The sequence below is a fragment of the Nicotiana tomentosiformis genome, chromosome 3, assembly GCF_000390325.3.
Source record: "Nicotiana tomentosiformis chromosome 3, ASM39032v3, whole genome shotgun sequence".
Classification (NCBI taxonomy): Eukaryota; Viridiplantae; Streptophyta; class Magnoliopsida; order Solanales; family Solanaceae; genus Nicotiana; species Nicotiana tomentosiformis.
Genome location: NC_090814.1, coordinates 39636172 through 39655071, shown reverse-complemented (window position 1 = coordinate 39655071; position 18900 = coordinate 39636172). Strand labels below are relative to the sequence as shown.

General features: G+C 43.1%; 2 protein-coding genes across 2 annotated transcripts; both read left to right on the top strand.

Moving 5' to 3' along the window:
* Positions 1-8761: 8761 nt before the first annotated feature.
* On the top strand, positions 8762-12370 carry LOC138907660 (uncharacterized). The gene is made up of 6 exons (XM_070198267.1): positions 8762-8954; positions 9146-9343; positions 9578-10001; positions 11146-11322; positions 11434-11568; positions 11992-12370. Exons 1-6 carry the CDS (start codon positions 8762-8764, stop codon positions 12368-12370), a joined length of 1506 nt encoding a protein of 501 aa, XP_070054368.1.
* Positions 12371-12416: 46 nt separating this feature from the next.
* LOC138907659 (uncharacterized) lies at positions 12417-12734 on the top strand. The gene has a single exon (XM_070198266.1). It carries the CDS (start codon positions 12417-12419, stop codon positions 12732-12734), a length of 318 nt encoding a protein of 105 aa, XP_070054367.1.
* The last annotated feature ends 6166 nt before the right edge of the window (positions 12735-18900 follow it).

Genomic DNA, 18900 nt, shown 5'->3' with positions numbered 1-18900 from the left:
AGATATCAATAACTATTCGACTTCACTTGGATTTAACAGTATCATGGGGCTGGATAGGTACCTTTTTAGGGTTTTAAGTGCCTATTGGCATTCCGGAGTCCATGAAAAATTGTTCTTTTTTTTTTAGAAGTGAAAAGAAGCGGTGACACTTTTCTAAGGATCTTGAGATGAATCTGCTTAGAGCTGCCAACCTCCCGGTCAGCCTCTGCACTTCCTTTACACTTGTCAATTGGTCCAGAATGTCCTTGATAACTTTGATTTTATCAGGATTTACCTCGATCCCTCCTTTTGAGACCAGGAACCCCAAAAACATACCGGAACCAACCCCAAACACACATTTCTCTGGGTTAAGATTCGTGTTAGGCTTTTTTAGAATGCCAAAAGTCTCTTGGAGGTGTTTCAAATAACCTCATGCACTCAAAGACTTGACTAACATGTCATCAATATATACTTCCATTGTTTTGCCTATTTTATTCTCAAACATTTCGTTAACGAGCCTTTGATAAATGGCTCTGGAATTCTTAAGCCCAAAAGACATCACATTATAGCAATATGTGCCAAAGTTTGTTATAAATTTTTTTTTTCCTGATACTCCGGATTCATATTAATTTGATTGTACCCTGAGTAAGCATCAAGGAAACTCATTAGCTCGTGTACGGTCGTCGTATCAATCATTTTATCAATGTTTTGTAGTAGAAACGAGTCTTTAGGCCATGCCTTATTTAGATCTTTATATTCTACGCACATCCTAAATTTGTTATTCTTTTTGGGTATTACAACTACGTTGGACCATTTCAGATACTTTACCTCCCAGATTGAACCGATATTGAGCAGTCCAGTTATCTCTTGTTTAACAAACATATTCCTGACCTTGGCTATCGAGCATTTCTTTTGCCTTACCGATGGGAAGTTTGGATCCAGACTTAGCTTGTGGACCGCTACCTCCAATGGGATACCTATCATATCCGAGTGCCACAATGCAAAGCAATCAACGTTAGCTTTAAGAAAATTTATAAATTCTAACCTGAGCCCGAGATTTAATCCTGTGCCCGGGATTTAATCCTGTGCCCAGGTGAAACTTCCTTTCCAAAAATTCTTCAAACAAGGCCACTTAATCGAGTTCTTCCGCGGTTGATTTGGTCGCATCCGTCTCCTCGGTACCTGAAAATATCTTGGAACCTGATAGGATTCTGATGACTCCTTGCTTCTATCGTCTTCATTCGGAAAGGGAGAAGGCATCAGTCCCTGTAATTGCTATTTGTTGGACTCTTCCCCTTTGCTGTTGGAAATAGTCACCGCATTCATCTCCCTCGTTGCTGGTTGATCTCCTCTTATCTGCTTGATTCCATCCGGGGTTAGAAATTTCAACAACTGATGATATGTTGAGGGTACGACCTTCATCTCATGTATCCAAGACCTTCCGAGGATTACATTTTAACCCATATCTCCATCTACCACTTCGAATAGAGTGGTCTTTGTTACTCCTTCAGCCTGTGTGGGCAGGAAAATCTCTTCTAGGGTCACTTGTCAAGTTTAAGCCGACTAAGAGTTTTGTCACCGGAATGATGTTCCCGGTTAATTTTGGTTGCTCCAAAACTCTCCATTATATTATATTGGTTGAGCTTCCTGGGTCAACCAAAACACGTTTAATTTTGAAATACAAAATACTAAGAGAGATTACCAAAGTGTTGTTGTGTGGTAGAAGAAGTCCATCAGTGTCTTCCTCCATGAAAGTGATTTCATCTTCTGCAAGTTCTCGAAGTCTCTTGTTGTGAGTCACCGATATCTTCATTTTCTTTGTTGTTGAAAAGGTTAGACCGTTAACTTCATTTCCTTCGAAAATCATGTTGATAGTCAGCTGAGGGGATCCTTCTTCTACCTTCGAAGGCTCTACATTGTCCTAGTTTTGGCTGTAGTTGTTCTTGGCTCGGTCACTCAAAAACTCCGTAAGATGGACATTCTTCAACAATGTTGCAACCTCTTCACGAAGATGTCGACAGTCCCCAGTTCTTTGGCAGTAAGTCCCATGTTATTCACACCATAAACTGGGATCCCTCTGGTTAGGATCGGATCAGATTAGCTTTGGGAACTGTGCTTCTTTAATATTCCTCATTGCCGATACCAACTCTACTAAGCGGATGTAAAAGTTGTAATCTGACAACCTGGGATATGTAAAGTCTCGGGCCCTTGGCACCTCCTTCTCCTGTAATGACTTACTGTTCCAGCAACGATCGGTTCTTCTATCAGGAGCAAACTTATCCGATGACTGAAACCCTTTATGGCTACGACCTTCGGTTCTTTCATACGGCAGAAAATTACCTCTCAAGGACTGCCGTTCCGCATCAAAGTCCTTTGATCCCGTCCCTTGGTTGATACCAGGGACCTGAGTTGATCGTCTTCTATCCTTATATTTAACTTATAACGGTTATGGACATTTGCCCATGTGGTCGCTTGAAACTCGAGTAGGCTTTCCTTCAGCTTTGGGAGGCCTCAGAGCTCCGCGGATTTGGACCCTTTGTGAATGCCTCCGCTACCCGCTCATCTGGTACCGCCAATGACAACATCCTCTCTTTCCCGAACCGGATCATGAATTCTTGTAGCAATTCGGACTCGCCCCGTGCAATCCCTAATATGTCTTCCTTTCTGGCATGAACCTTCCTTACTTCGGCATGATCTTTAATGAACGAGTATGCAAGCATCTCAAAAGAGTCAATTGAATGCTCAAGTAAGAGAGAATTCCATGTCAGGTCCCCCTTTGTGAGGGTTTCACCAAACTTCTTCAGCAAGACCAACTCGATCTTATGTTGAGCAAAATTGTTCCCTTTCACAACCATGGTGTAGGTTATGATGTGCTAATGCGGATCCGAAGTCCTATCATGTTTTAGTATGTCTGGCATCTTGAACCTCTTTGGAATTAACTCTGGTGTAGCGCTCGGTTTAAACGGCAATTGTGTGTATTTTTTCAAATTTGGGCTTTTTAGTACTAGTGGTGCGCCCGAAATTTGATCAATCCGAGCGTGAAACTCCTTCACATTTTGATACATTCGTTCATTAATTTCCCTCATAAACCTCATGAGCTTGGTTTTGAAGGGATCATTCCCGTTGTTATTCCCAGATCCACTACCAGTCCCTCCGGCTTTGTCAAAACCGACTTCACCCCTTAGGGTGTTGTTATCAACCCTTTGAGCCGTTTGGTTTGTTGGAACGCTGGGAGGAATCGGGCCCCTTCCGTTCGCGTTATTGGAGGTGCCTGACAATGCTTGTTTTAACTTTGTCATTACCCGATCCTGCCTTGAGAGGTCTTTCATGATTGCTTTCTCTTATTCTCTTAGGATTTCAACCGTTTCCACGGCATGTTCCTCCTCCGCATCGTTGGGAGCCGGTTCCCGCACATGTCGAGGATACTGGCCATCTTGAACCGGGGCCGTCTCATCCCCTTCATTGCGAGTCTCACTGATTGAGTCATCATGTTGGAACAATTCTTTGTGCCCCGCAATGTTGTGTGTGACGTTGACATCATTAGCTGCAATATCTTTTTTTTACTAAGGAAAGAATCAAAACAAGTTAGTCATAAACATAAGGATCAAAGCAATTACATAACCGTCTAATCCCCACGGTGGGCGCCAAATTGCTTACCCGTAAAACGATATAGTAAAATTTGTTACGTGTTTTATAGACAAGCAAATTAATTTGATATACAAATGATAAAGAGATAAGATTACAATTGAGATTTAATTAAAGAAGATGACAAGCCTGGGTCCAAACCAAGCATCTCCGAGGGCACAAATAGAAATAACGACAAAGTGAAAGAAATCTGTTAATTTCAGAGCAAAATAGTAAAATATAGCCTTTTTTGTATAGAATGTTTCATATCCTTATGATGGTTGCTGAGCCTAATATTTATAGCTTTACCTAGAGAAACAAGATCCTAGGATCAAGCTCCTCTTAGATGATAATAAAAGAGTCATTGATGAACGCGTAATGGCAGGCCATGAATGCAAATATTCTCTGCAATAGTCGCTCATTTAATGTTAGTGAATATTCCTTCATTGAATGCTATTCGATGGCAAACCCTTGACCTTCCCCCGTTGACTACTGTATTTACCCAATATAGATTACATTTATTGTATCCGGTATTGATTGTTTCCTGACTTGCCCTTTGCCTATCTTCGGTTCCATGTGTCATATTAACTTTCGACTGTTTACCCGTAAAACAATACAGTTAAATTTATAACATGGTTTATAGAGAAACGAATCGATTTTATCCCAAAATGATAAATGAATTAAATGAGAAGTATAATATTTAGCACTGAAATTGAAATAAATAACAAGTAGCCTGGTTCTGAGAGTAGGGCTTCCGAAGACAGTGATAAGAGCAATATTAGACGAAAAATAAATTATTATTTAGCTTGAGAGTAAAGTGTAGCATAAGTTGTGTTAGAGATTTTGTGTGTTACAATGATTGTTGAAGCTATTATTTATAGCTATACTTAGGGAGCAAGGTCCTAGGATCACGCTCTCTTAAATGACAATAATGGGATTCATCGATGAATATGTAACGACAGGCCATGAATGCCAAAATACTCTGCAACGACTTTATATTCCCATACTGAGGAATATTATTAATTTAATATCATCTGGTAACAAATATTTGTTTGCTTTTGTTGACTGTGTTCCCTCGGGATCTACCCGGTGCCAATTGAAGTTGTTGTCCTCCGTCTTTGTTTCGACTCGCTTCATCTTCCGCCTGCCTCTGGTTCCACGTGTCATGCTATCATTCGAGCATTTAATATAAACCGATTTTACCCAATACAAATAGTCCCCCTGCTTTCCGGTGGCACATCTTTGTGTCATCGGGAAGTTGGTGAAGATTCCATTCTTGGAGGGATATTTTCTGAACCCTTCTGAAAAGTTTCTGACGCTTGATAAGACGCACGTCTCCTTGCATTTAATAACCCGAACACGTGTTACTCCATGATTTAGAAATATTTTTTTCGGTTCTCGAGGTAATCATGGCCATGATTTTAGCCTCCTATTCCTTTACTTATACGCCTCATTTTTCTTCTTTCACTTCTAACAGTTTCATAAACTCTCTCAACTTCTTTGCATTCAACTCCTTTTTGCTTTCATCTCTTCTTGTTCTTCTTCACAAAACTCTATCATCTCATTCTCATTATGGCTTCATTCACTAATTCTTCCCAGAACTCTTATCTTCTCTTCGGTGGGGGCCTGAAGATGAACAAAGATAAAAAGGCTGATGTTGATGGTAATCCTCCCATGGTGAGCACCATCATCCCCAGACATCTCAATACAACCAAGGACTTCGAAGAGAAATTCCCCACTTCAAACCCTCGACTTTGGGCTGTTAGTAAAATATCCTTCTTCTATCTGCCCTTCTAGTATTCCTGTTGTGAAGGATAATTGTGACTGTCATGCCCTAAACATCATTGCTTCTGTCCTTGTGGAGCGAGTGACCTTCACTAAGAAGGGTTTTACATATGTTTACACATATCCCTTCACTTTGGGTCCGTTTTCTTTAAGCGGGGGACTTGACCTTGTGATTTTGGAACTGCGCCACTGGTACCAAGTTTGTTTGGCACAGGTGGGCCCTTTGGTATGGCAAATGGTGGGCTGTCTATGGCGGTTGTTCCTGGAAATGAAGGAGCCCCTCACCTTGGCTCATATGACAAACCTCTTCTCCCCCAAAATCATTTGTGGGGGAGTAATAAATTTTAGCAAGCGTGGCCACCATGCACTACTTACCAGCATGGATGACGACAATGATCATGGATGGATGAAGCGGTTTGTCGTCATTGCTACCAGGGATATCATCCCGGCCACAACTCCATCCTTTTCTCAATCCTGGACTCATTCACGTAAGTTTAAAGTCTATCTCTTTTTCTGAAAAAGGTTGTTTCATGTCATTGCTAACCCTTCTTCCTTCATTATTTCAACAACTCGATGGACTCCACCAAGGGTTGAAGGCCTTGACCGGTGGGTTCAGAAGATTTTGGATATCACCACGTCAAAGACCCGCCGGTGGAAGGAATTGGCCCCCAAATACGGGTGGAGGGCCAAGAACCACGGTGAACTGACTCTTCCTTCATTCCAATTTTTATACATAAGAAAACTGGCTAACCCTACCTTTTTGATTCAGGTGTCCCGTAAGGTTTTGTTTCCATCCCCGAGGAGGATGATTTGGTCGATCCCGCAGAGGCTACGAGGCTGTTGCATGAGGCTCTTACCTGAACGGGTGCCCTCAGGCCTGCTTCTGGTGCAAGTGCTTCTTCTATGAGTCTCGTCTAGAGAACAAGCAACCAAAAAAGCGGCGTTCTTCCTCAACCGATGGTAAAAATAAGAAAATAAAGAAGGTCACGCCGGAGCTAGCCGCAACCACTGTGGTCATTGATGATGATAGGGAATCCAGTGATGAAGAGGATTCCCTTCAAAGGAGACAACGATCTTCATCAGCTCAATATAATGCTCAATCTGGAGAGCTTAGAATCCCAATCGAGGGTAGCGTCAGAGCGCTTTGGGGAGAATTTGACTTGGTGGAGAATGCTAATTCTCCTTTTCCGGTCTTAGTTGCTGCTTTTGGTACTATGAGATCGAGTACCGGGCTTCCTATGCCTTTGGTTGGTGAGCAACCAACAACTAGCACTGCCTCTTCCGCAACTGCTTCTCATCCTACAACACCATAAGCTTCATCTCCCTCTATGCTGGCCATACCTTCATCACCAACTAGTGTTACAGCTCCCCCACCGGCTGCAGGCGCTCGAGATGAGGATGTCCCTCCTCCCCAGTCCCTTGACCATGGGAATTTGAGGCACAATGACTACTCGCCCAGTTCTGCAGATCTGCAAGGGAGAAAGAGTGTCTCTCTCTCAGTGCCAACGGAGTGCCATTTGCTATCCAGGCCGGTGGAACTCGTCAATTATCTGAAGCCGCTGGCTCCAGAGAAAGATAAGAAGAAAATACACTCTCTTTGGGGGGGGGGGTATGATAAATTACGCCATGCAAAATGCAGCAACGGTATTATACTTGTTCTTTTTACTGCTTGTTTCTTTTTAACCTGTTATGACAGGGTTTCTAACTTTGGTATTTTCTTCCTACGCCAAATTCATTGCTTCCAAGGGCCTTCAGAAATTGATCCTCGACAAAGAGGGACTCAAGTCCAAGGGGGATCAACTGTTGGCCAATATGGATCAGCGCGCCTCACGCTATTAGAAGCTAAAGCTGCTGAGGCGAGTGATCTTGAGATCCGGTTACAGATTAGCGAGCACGAGATAGTGGCCCTTAGTCAAGAAGCTTCTCAATTAAATTTTCAATTCCAAGAAGCTAAGGCTAAGTGATCTAAAGTTCAGGATGCCATGCTTGCTGCTGTCGAGCGCGAGTCTGCCTCCATTGACTGGGTGAATAATTTGGAGGCAACTTTGAACTGCAAAGCTGAAGAGGTTGCTACTGCCGAGGAAAGGCGAGCCTGAATGGAAGATAGGTATAAGAAGATTATGGATCAAAATAAGGTTCATATAACCACAATTCATGATCTTGATCTTAACCTTAGCGCCATGAGATCCGAGCGGGATGGCCTTTAGAGCGAGGTTTATCGGCTTCCCTCATCATCGAAAAAACACACTTTATGTATCATATGAGGAGGAAAGCCTTGGAAGAGGCCAAACGGGGGTCATTGATTTTGACGATGAGATCGCCAAGGCCCGAGCGCTAGAGTTAACTACTTGAGAACACCTCCCGGCTCAGCCTGATACAACTGATTCTTCTAGTTACGATTATGAGTTCTTAGGAACCGAGGAGGAACTTGAAGAGAATAACGATGAAGGCCAAGATCCTGAGCCGGCGAAAGATCCACCTACTTATCTTTGAGAGGCTATAGGGTGTTAGGAAACTTATCTTTCTATATCTCCTATCATGCAGTTGATGTTGTGCTAATTATCGTTCTCTTATTCTCTCAAGGATGGTGAGAATGCGCCCAACAGATGTACCCGGTGGTGGAGGAGCTCCTCCCCCTATTGCTAGAGGCCGAGGCAGAGGCTGAGGGAGGGATCGAGCTCCTCCTAGAGGACGAGGACATCCTAGAGTTGCTCCCGTCGTACCACCAGCAAATCTAGTGGAGGATCCTATCCTTGAGGATCAGGGTGAGGTGCTTGTAGCTGAGCTGGCCCCGACAGATTTCATGTCCGCGCCAGGATTTCAGAAAGTCATGAGCCGTATGCTGCGATTCATGGACTCTATGATGTAGGCTAGTTTATTTCCAGCAGACCCAGCCATATATGAGGTGGGAGGGGGATCACAGACCCCTACCGCTCAGGCTCCAGGGCACACTGCTTCCGTATATCAGACCCCAGGTGCACTACCTGTGGGTGGGGCTGATCCAGTTGCACCGATTGTACTAGAGCCCAGACTAGATGCGACCGTCGAGCAGCATAAGCTATTAGATAGATGGACCAGACTACATCCCCCCTGCCTTTGGTGGTGAGTGAAATAAGGACCCCCTGGATTTTATAAACCGTTGCAGATACAGGCTGCACAACATGAGAGTATTTGAGTCCAACGGGGTGGACTTCACCACATTTCAGTTGGAGGGCAGGGCCCGTAGATGGTGGTAGTCCTATCTTCTTGGAAGATCATCGGGTTTGCCTCCCTTGACTTGGGATCAGTTCACACCTCTCTTTAGGGAGAGATATATTCCACCCTCTCGAGAGAAAAGCTACGGGGTCAGTTCGAGCGGCTCCAGCAGGGTCAGATGTCCGTGACCGATTATGAGGCGAGGTTCTTTGAGTTGTCTCGCCATGTATTTATGATACTCCCCACTGATGCAGAGAGAGTGCAAAGGCTTACTGCATGCTTGCATTATGGTATTCAGGTTACTATATCCCAAGAGGTTGAGATGGGGACTCTTTACGAGCAGGTTGTGGAGATAGCTCGGTGGATTGAGGGTATCCGCAACCAGGGCCGATTGTATATGATGGGAGAGAGGAGGCCTCAACATTCTTGAGGATTCAGCAGTGCCTCTATTGGGGGCAGAGGAGTCCCACTTATTTAGTATCATCGCCTTCTCGGGGGTGCACCAATGCAACCCTATTTCAATGCCATTTTAGAGAGCTCCTACCGTACACCTGCTATTCAGGGTTCTTCCAGTGGGTATTCGGGTCCCAGGGTCAGACTCAAGGTCAGTCATCTTCCGCACCAAGAGGTTGCTATGAGTGCGGGGAGCTTGGTCATATTAGGAGATCTTGTCCCAGGTTTCAGGGCAAGGCGGTGGAGCAGGGCCATCAGCCCATGATCACTGCACTAGCTACTGCACCGGCTGTCCGGCCTGCCAGAGGTAGAGGGTAGGTGGGTAGGGGTCACCCTAGAGGTCGAGGCCAGTCAGGTGGCGCTCAAGATAGGTTCTATGCTTTTCTAGCCAGACCAAATGTAGTAGCCTCAGATTCTGTGATCACATGTATTATTTCTGTCTGCGGTATGGATCCTTCAGTACTATTCGATCCAGAGTCTACATATTCATATGTTTCTTATCTATTTACTCATTACTTGGGTGTCTCTCATGAGTCCTTAGGTTCTCCTGTATGTGTGTCCACGCTAGTGGGTGATTTTGTTATCGTGGATCGGGATTACCGGTCCTGTATTGTAACTTTCTATATTTATGACACCAGAGCGGATCTTCTGTTGCTTGACATGACCGACTTTAGGCCATCCTGGGCATGGACTGGCTGCCTCCGTATCATGCCATTAATGATCGCCATGCCAAGATTGTTACCTTGGCAATTCCAGAGTTACCTAAGTGCATCTAGTCAGGTTATCTCTTTCTTGAAGGCTCGACACATGGTCGAGAAGGGTTGTTTGGCTTATCTAGCTTATGTTCGAGTTACTGCTGCAGGGACTTCCATGATTGATTCAGTGCCCGTGGTGCGGCAGTTCTCTGATGTGCTTCCTTCTAATCTACCAGGCATGCCACCAGATCATGATATCAATAGAGATAGGTACCTAGCCTATCTCTATTCCACCGTACCATATGGCTCCGAAAGAGTTGAAGGAATAGCTTGAGGTGTTGCTAGCGAAGGGGTTCATCAGGCCGAGTGTGTCACCTTAGGGTATACCGATATTATTTGTGAAGAAGAAGGATGGGAGTATGCAGATGTGCATTGATTACCGCCAGTTGAATAAAGTTACCATTAAGAACAAGTACCCATTGCCGGGTATTGATGATTTGTTTGACTACTTGCAGGGTTCCAGGGTGTTCTCTAAGATCGACTTGAGATCTGGGTATCATCAGCTGAAGATTCGTGCTTCGGATGTTCCAAAATGGGTTTACGGACTAGATATGTCTACTATCAGTTTCTAGTGATGTCCTTCGGCTTGACCAATGCCCCTGCGATGTTTATGGATTTGATGAATCGGGTGTTCAGGCCATATCTTGACTCATTTGTCATTGTCTTCATTGATAACATATTGATCTACTCGCGTAGTATGGAGGAGTACGAGCAGCATCTGAGAGTTGTGCTTCAGACCTTGTGGGAAGAGAAGCTATATGCTAAGTTCTACAAGTGCGAGTTTTAGTTAGATTTTGTGGCATTCTTGGGGCATGTTGTATCAGGTTAGGGTATTAAGGTAGATCCTAGGAAGATCGAGGTAGTCTAGAATTAGCCTCGTCCTACCACAGCGACCGAGATCTGGAGTTTCTTGGGTTACCAGGTTATTATCATCGATTTGTGGACGAATTCTCATCTATTGCGGCACCTTTGACTAGATTCACCCAGAAGGTTGATCCGTTCCGATGGTCCGATGATTGCAAGACGAGCTTTCAGAAGCTCAAGACCGCATTGACTACATCACCGGTGTTAGAGTTCCCTTCCTATTCAAGGTGTATACTGTGTATTGTGATTCATCAAGCATTGGCCTGGGTTTCATATTGATGCAGAAGGGGCGAGTTATTGCATATTCTTCACGTTAGCTGAAGCCCCATGAGAAGAATTACCCCGTACATGATTTGGAGTTGGCCGCGTTAGTTCATGCTCTCAACATCTGGAGGATTTATCTTTATGGAGTGTCCTATGAGGTTTACACCGATCATCGTAGCTTGTAGCATTTTTTTAAGCAGAGGGATCTTAATTTGAGGCAACGTAGGTGCCTTGAGTTATTGAAGGACTATGATATTACCATCCTTTACCATTCGGGCAAGGCGAATGTGGTTGCGGATGCGTTGAGCAGAAAGGCCGAGAGTATGGGTAGTTTGGCATTCATTTCAACAGAAGAGAGGCCATTGGCTTGGGATATTCAATCCTTAGCTAACATACTTATGAGGTTGGATATTTAAGAGCCCAGTCTAGTTCTTGCATGTGTTGTGGCTCAGTCTTCATTATTTGAGAGGATCAAGGCTCGTTAGTACGATGATCCACACTTGCTGGTTTTTAGAGAGATGGTACTATGGGGTGGTGCCAAAGAGGTTACTATTGGCAAGGATGGTGTTCTGCCACTCCAGGGTCCCCTATGTGTTCCTAATGTTGATGGCTTGAGGGAGAAGATTCTAGAGGAGGCACACAGATCTCGGTATTTTATTCATCCAGGTGCTACAAAGATGTATCATGACCTGAGACAGCATTACTTCTGGTGGCGGATGAAGAAGGACATAGTTGAGTATGTAGCGAGATGTATAATTGCCAACAAGTTAAATACGAGTACCAGAGTCCAGGTGGCCTACTCCAGGAGATGGTTATACAGGAGTAAAAATGGGAACGCATCACTACGGACTTTGTAGTTGGGTTGCCGCGGACGTTGAGGAAGTTTGATACCGTTTGGGTCATTGTTGTCAGGCTGACCAAGTCGGCACACTTTATTTTTATGTTGTTACTACGTACTATTCAGAGAGATTGGCCCAGATTTACATTCAGGAGATTGTCCGGCTGCATGGTGTGCTTGTTTCCATCATATCAGATAGAGGCCCTAAGTTCACTTCACATTTCTATAGAGCAGTGCAGAGCGAACTGGGTACCCGGGTAGAGCTCAGCATAACCTTTCATCCACAGACGGGCAGTCAGAGCGGATAGTTCAGATCTTGGAGGATATGTTCAGAGCGTGTATGATTGACTTTGGAGGGAAGTGGGATCAATTCTTGCCTTTAGCCGAGTTTGTTTATAATAACAGTTATCAGTACAACATCGAGATGGCTCCATTTGAGGCTTTATATGGTCGGCGATGTCGTTCGCCTATCGGATGGTTTAAGCCCAGCGAGGCTAGGTTATATGGCACTGATTTATTGAAGGAATACGTTGGAGAAGGTAAAGTTGATTCAAAAGCATCTTCACATAGCACAATCCAGACTGAAGAGTTACGCAGATCAGAAGGCGCGTGATTTATCATTTATGGTGGGCGAGAAGGTTCTCTTGAAAGTCTTGCCGATGAAGGGTATCATGAGGTTCGGGAAGAAGGGCAAGCCAAGCCCAAGGTTTATAGGCCCATTTGAGGTGTTGAGGGGAGTTGGGGGTGCTGCTTATGAGCTTGCATTGCCTCCCAGTTTATTGGGAGTTCAACCGGTCTTCCATGTGTCTATGATCCAGAGGTACCATGTAAGCAGGTCGCATGTGTTAGATTACAACACAGTTCATCTAGATGAGAACTTGGGCTACGAGGAGAAGCCTATTGCCATTGTTGACAGGCAGGTTCGCCAGTTGAGGTCTAGGAAGATGTTTGTGGTACAGGTCCATTGGAGGGGTTAACCAGTCGAAAAAGTGACTTGGGAGGCCGAGAAGGACACAAGGAGCAGATTCCACACTTATTTATCACTCCAGGTATGGTTCTAGACCAGTCCGAGGATGAATGTTTGTTTAAGAGGTGCAGAATGCAACAACCCGACCGGTCATTTTACTTTTTAGATCCCCGCTCCCCTAATTAAGAATCCCCCGTATGTTCTTTTACTATTTTATGACTTGCGGGGATGGTTGGTTTGAGTTTGGAAAGGTTCGGATTGAAATCAGAGCACTTGGTTCCTTAATAGTGGCCTAAGATGGCCAAGTTTGACTTGAGTCAACCTCTTTAGTAAATGACCTCGGAATCGGGATTTGATAGTTCTAATAGGTTCGTATGATGATTTTGGATAGGGGCGTGTGTTCGGATTAGGTTTCAGGTGTTCCGGGAGCGTTTCAACACTTAATGTTGAAAGTTGGTTCATTGAAGTATTTCTAGTTCTTTAAATTTGGTTTGGAGTAGATTTTGGTGTTATCAAAGTCCGTTTGGGATTCTGAGCCTGGGAATAGTTCTTTATGGTGATTTACGACTTGTGCACAAAATTTGGTGTCAATCCGAGTTGTTTATGTATGATTCGACGTGTTAAGAGTTAGTTGAAGAAGCTTGAAGTTCATAAGTTGATCAATTTGGTTTTGGGGTGCGATTATTAGTTTTGATGTTGTAGTGTTCCGAGGGTTCGAGCAGGTCCGTATTATGTTTATAGACTTGTCGGTGCAGTTGGACGGTGTCCCGGGTGGCTCGACTAAGTTTCAGACCACCCAGAGTTGAGTTTAAAACTCTGCTATCTGGTGTTCTGGTTTCCTTCTTCGCGAAAGTAGAGAAGGCCTTGCGTTCGCCATGAAGGAAATTTGGGTTGGAAAATTTGATCTCTGTGTTCGCATAAATGAGATCGCGATTGCGAAGCACTGACCACTAGCCTTCGCGTTCGCGTGAGATGGTCTGCATTCGCGAAGGGTAAGGCGAGCTGGGGAGGGAGCTGGCACGATGTTGGTCTTGGCGTTCCCGAAGAAGACCACACGTTCGCATAGTGCAGGCCAGGCAAGCCTTCGCATTCGCGAGGCTTGGATCACGTTCGCGATGTGAAAATTTTCAGCCCTTGGCCGCTTTCATTTCGAGATCGTAAGGCTATTGTTGCAATCGTGAAGAAGGAAACATCTAGGCAATGACTTTATTAAAACGAAACTCTTAGGACACTTTCTGTCATTTTCATTTTCCTTGGCCGATTTTGGAGCTTCATGGATAGGGGTTTTCACCTAGCTCTTGAAGGTGAGTAATTCCAACCCAATGTGAGTTTATATAACAACCCGACCAGTCGTTTTGAGCATTTCCATTTCGTTCTGCTATTTGAAGTCTTGAGTAGCTTCGTATGATGTATTATGACTTGTGCGAATCGTCGGTTTTGGTTTTCATTTGGAAGAATGATTCTCAACTAGGAAGCTTTATGTTGGAAGAGTTGACTAAGTTTGACTTTTTTAGTATTTGACCTCGGTTTGGAGTTTTAATGGCCCCGTTAGGTCCAGATGGTGATTTTAGACTTGAGCGTATGCCCGGATTTGCAATTGGATATTTTTAGAAGGTTTCAGCACTAATTGGTGAAAGTTGGAAATTTGAAGGTTTGGAATGTTCATAAGTTTGACCGAGAGATGACTTTGATTATATTAGGTTCGAACTGTTGTTCCGGGAGTTGGAATAGGGTCGTTATGTCATTTGGAACTTTTATACAAATTTTGGGCTCATTCCGGATTGGTTAGGCTTGAATTTGGACGCTTGGTTCGAAGTTTAAATTTTATGAACTTAAGAGATTGATCTTGATAGACAATTCGTCGTTTTGATGTTGTTATGTGTGATTTGAGGCCTCTAATAGGTCTGTGTTATGTTTCGAGACTTGTTGGTATGTTCGGACGGGATACTGAAGGGCTCGAATGAGTTTCAGGGTGATTTCAAACCATTTCTAGACCATTTTTAGTTGCTGATGTTTTGCCAAAGGGGTGTGCATCGCGATCGCAGAGTTTGGGTCGCGTTCATGAAGAGCAAATTTGTTGTTTGGGCACTATGAATTGCAATCGCAGAAGCTTTTTCGTGATCGTGTAGAGGAAAATTCTGCTATCACTAACCGACTTTGGAAGCTTATATCTTGCTATCTATAAGGAATTTGGAGATGATCTACAAATAACAGTTGTAGCCAGTTGTGTCTTGTTTTCAGAAAATCAAATCATTTGTCATTTGGAGTTATGTACAAAAGGTTATGGCTGATACACTACAGGTTGTCTGAGAAGAGTTTGGGAAGGGTTAATGAAAGTTTGTTCATAGCGATCGCGGGGAAATGGCCGCGATCGCATAGGATAATAATTTTCTTGGAAAAGTTTTGTAATTACGATCGCGAGGTTTGTGACGGCGATCGCGAAGGGTACCTCTGGAACAGTGTATAAAGTACTCTATTTCGAAGGTTTCAGACATTTTAGCATATTTTGAGCTATGGAGCTCGGATTGAGACGATGTTTGAGGCGATTTTCACCACATGGATTGTGGTAAGTGTTTACTACTCAGTTTTGATTATATTTCATGAATATATCTTAAATTTTTATATTTGATTGATGATTTTGAAAGAGAAATTGGGTTTTTTTTCCTAAACTTTCATAAAGTGAATTTTTGAGTTTTGAACATCGATACAGAGTCGGATTTGAGTGAAACTAGTATGGTTGGACTCGTAATTGAATGGTTTGTCAGATTGTTTGAGTTTTGTCGGGTTTCGAGCTACGGGCTCGGATTTGAGTTTTTGGTTAACCAAGTATTTTGATTAAAGACTCCACCTTTATCGATTGGGTTTGTTTCCTTTGGTATTATTGATTTTCTTGAGTTGCTTTTGGCTAGTTTTGAGCCATTCAGAGGTTGGTACGTGCAGGATGGCATTCCTAGAGTATGGGTTGGCTTGATCGGTATTGGATTTGGCTTGTTCGAGGTAAGTAACACATCTAAACTTTGATTTGATGGTATTTAACCATGGGAATTGTGTTATAAATGATGTATTGAGGTGACACGCACATGCTAGGTGATGAGCGTGTGCACGTAATCAAGAAAATAATGTTTTAGTCGACTATTAGACTATGAGCAGACTTGTTTTGCTGCTATATCTTGTTACATAGATGTTCTCCCTGCTTGTTTGATTGTATGAGCTGTGAATCATGTTAGAAATCATGTTTAGGCTATAGGCTTATTTTGTTAGGACCCACTGAGGTCTTCTCTACTGTTGAGTGATTTGCTTAAATTGCAATTACATACGCAGTCATATTCATTCATTTGCATATCATATCTAAGTCTCTGTTATCATTTGTTGCCATATCATGTTATCATTGTTTGGGTTGATTGGCATGGGATTTGTGAGCCTAGGAGACTGGAGAGATGATGACTGAGTTGGGGCTGAGGGCCGAATTGTGAGTGATATTTATGGTATCGAGCTGCACGCTGCATCAGGCTTTATTGATCCATGATGCGATCGGGCTGCACACCGCATCAGGTTTTATTGATTCATTATGCCATTGGTTTGTACGCCGTAGTAGGTTTTATTGATTTATGATGGGATCGGACTGCACGCCATAACAGGACATGTTGGCTTATATTAGCGCTTGGGTAGGATCCGCCCCTCCGGAGTCTGACATACCAACAGTAAGTGCAAGTATCGAGTGCCGAGTGATTGAGTGTACTGAGTGATTGAGTGTGAGATAGTGAGATTGAGTACTCTGAGAGTATGAGTACATGAGTTCATCACTGTGATGTATTACATTTGACATGCATACTTGGTATGTAGGCATAGAGATGCATTTCCTCATGCTAAACGATATTGTGACATTCATGGCTTCACATGCACATTGACGTGTAGGCATAGAGGTGTACATTCCTCATGCTATCTGATAATGAAACATCTTATCTATTGTTGAAAGTTTTTGGGAAAAATCACAGTTTTCTGATATACTCATATTTTGGTGATTTCGGTGAAAGATTTGGGTTTTACTGATATACCTGAAAAGCATGCCTATTTTTCCCTAACTGTGAACGAGCTGCGCATCATATCTTTGAGTTATTACTTTTGCTGATTTTATTATATTTTTACGAGTTGTTCTTGGCTATTTGTCTTGGACTCTAACCGTTGTCCAAGCTCGTCACTTCTTTCAACCTAAGGTTAGGTTTGTTACTTATTGATTACAGGGGTCGGTTGTACTCATACTACACTTCTGCACTTTGCGTGCAAATTTTGGAGCTGATGTTGCTGTGTGTGGCGGGGGAGCTGGCATTGAAGATGTACTTGCGTTCTGGTTATAATTGCTTCTTGTTCTTTGTAGCTTTAGATTTATAAATATGTTTATATATATATTTTGAACAGATGATATGTTTATTTCATACCTACTTTGTAAACTCTAAATAAGCTCATGATTTGTACTACCAGTCCTTGGGTTGTTGTACAAAAGTTCAGTTATTTCATTATTATTTTCTCAGTAAATCTCATTTGAAATTGGATTATTGTTAAATTGGCTTACCTAGCGGGCTGGGTTAGGTGCCATCACGACTAGTTGGATTTTGGGTCATGCCAAGTTGGTATCAGAGCTCTAGGTTCATAGGTTCTACGAGTTATGAGCAAATGTCTAGTAGAGTCTTGCGGATCGGTATGATGACGGCCATACGTATCTTCGAGATGCTTCAGGGTATTTAGGATAAACATTCCATCCTTATTTCCTTATCGTGCGACGTTGATTCTACTTGAAGCGTATCTCTTTAAATTCCTTCCACTCACTCGTATGTTATGTGAGCGCTCGGTATCAGTTGTGCATCAACGGCTCATAGTTCCATGGATGAAGTGAGAGATGTATTTTTTGTATTTTGGTGATAGGCCAGTCTAGATGACTTGAAGCTGGGTTTTGACCGTAGCTTGCGCACGGTGATTTTAGTTGTGTAAGTATGTGCTTTTGGACTTTTATTTCCAGTGGTGTCCCTATGAGTGGGACTTGGTGGCTCGGTGAGTGGTTGGATGGCTATATGATGAGTATGATGTGACTGTGGGATGTGTTCAGATGGTTCGAATGTGACGAGAAGAGTTTGCTTGAGATGTGAAAAAGGACTATTGGGTGCTCCATTTCCGTGGGTATGTTATACGGTCTGGAGTTATGAGGGTTTTGAGGAATTATTTCATGTTATTTCATTTGTGGAACGAAATAGTTTTTTATGTCTTGTTGATGAGTTCAGACTCAGGAAGATTAAGTGATTGCGTAGTAGTTGTGGATATGAAAGGGTATAGAGAGATGTCTATTTGAGGCTAAGCAGGTGGGTTATCACCTGCAGGTTAATCTACGGATGTGTAATCCTTATGATGTTGTGCAGAGGGTTTCTTTTCTACCAGTGGGTTATAGGTGTTGCAATTTGAGTTTGGATTGGTTGAGAAAGTTGACTTGGCTGTCACGAGGATGAATGCGAGCTTAGCGGATGATTTGAGGTGTTATATGGTTTGTGTTACATGAGCTTATGAAGGGTTTAGTTGAATCCTACTGCAGGATTATGGCAGTAATAGAGTATGAGTTCTAATGTGTTCAGGATTCATATGTGGTATTTGAGGAAATTTTGATGCTGTAAATGGCTAAGGTCTGACATTAGCATCGGATGGTATCGGGACTCGTGGTATTTCTGTATCACTATGGATTCTACATTTTAGTATCAGAAAGGTAAAAGGAACAACTTTAAATTCACAGAAGGTATCTTCAAAGTGGGTGTCTCGGTTGTGGTACTTTTGGGGTGCTTAAGAGGGAATATAGTGGCTTATGGGCCTTAGGGCGGTTTTGTTTTATGTTAGGATATCTTATGGTGTGCTTTGGGTAAGTATCATGGTGTTCTGTCAAGGATAAGTGTCAACTTTGGGGTAATTCGGAAGGAACTCGGAGAAATAGGATAGCTTGGTAGTAGTTTGGATCAGCACGGTAATTGATATGATCAGTTCTTTGGATACTTATGATGTGGTGAGTCTCTAAAGGTGTTTTGTGGAAATACTCTTGGGATTGGCGACCTGCGTGGCTTGGTTGAGTTAGAGGGATTCAATTCTAATGGCTTGGTTATGTGAAAAGGGGTTTCGAAGTGTTCTCGATGATTTATGCCATA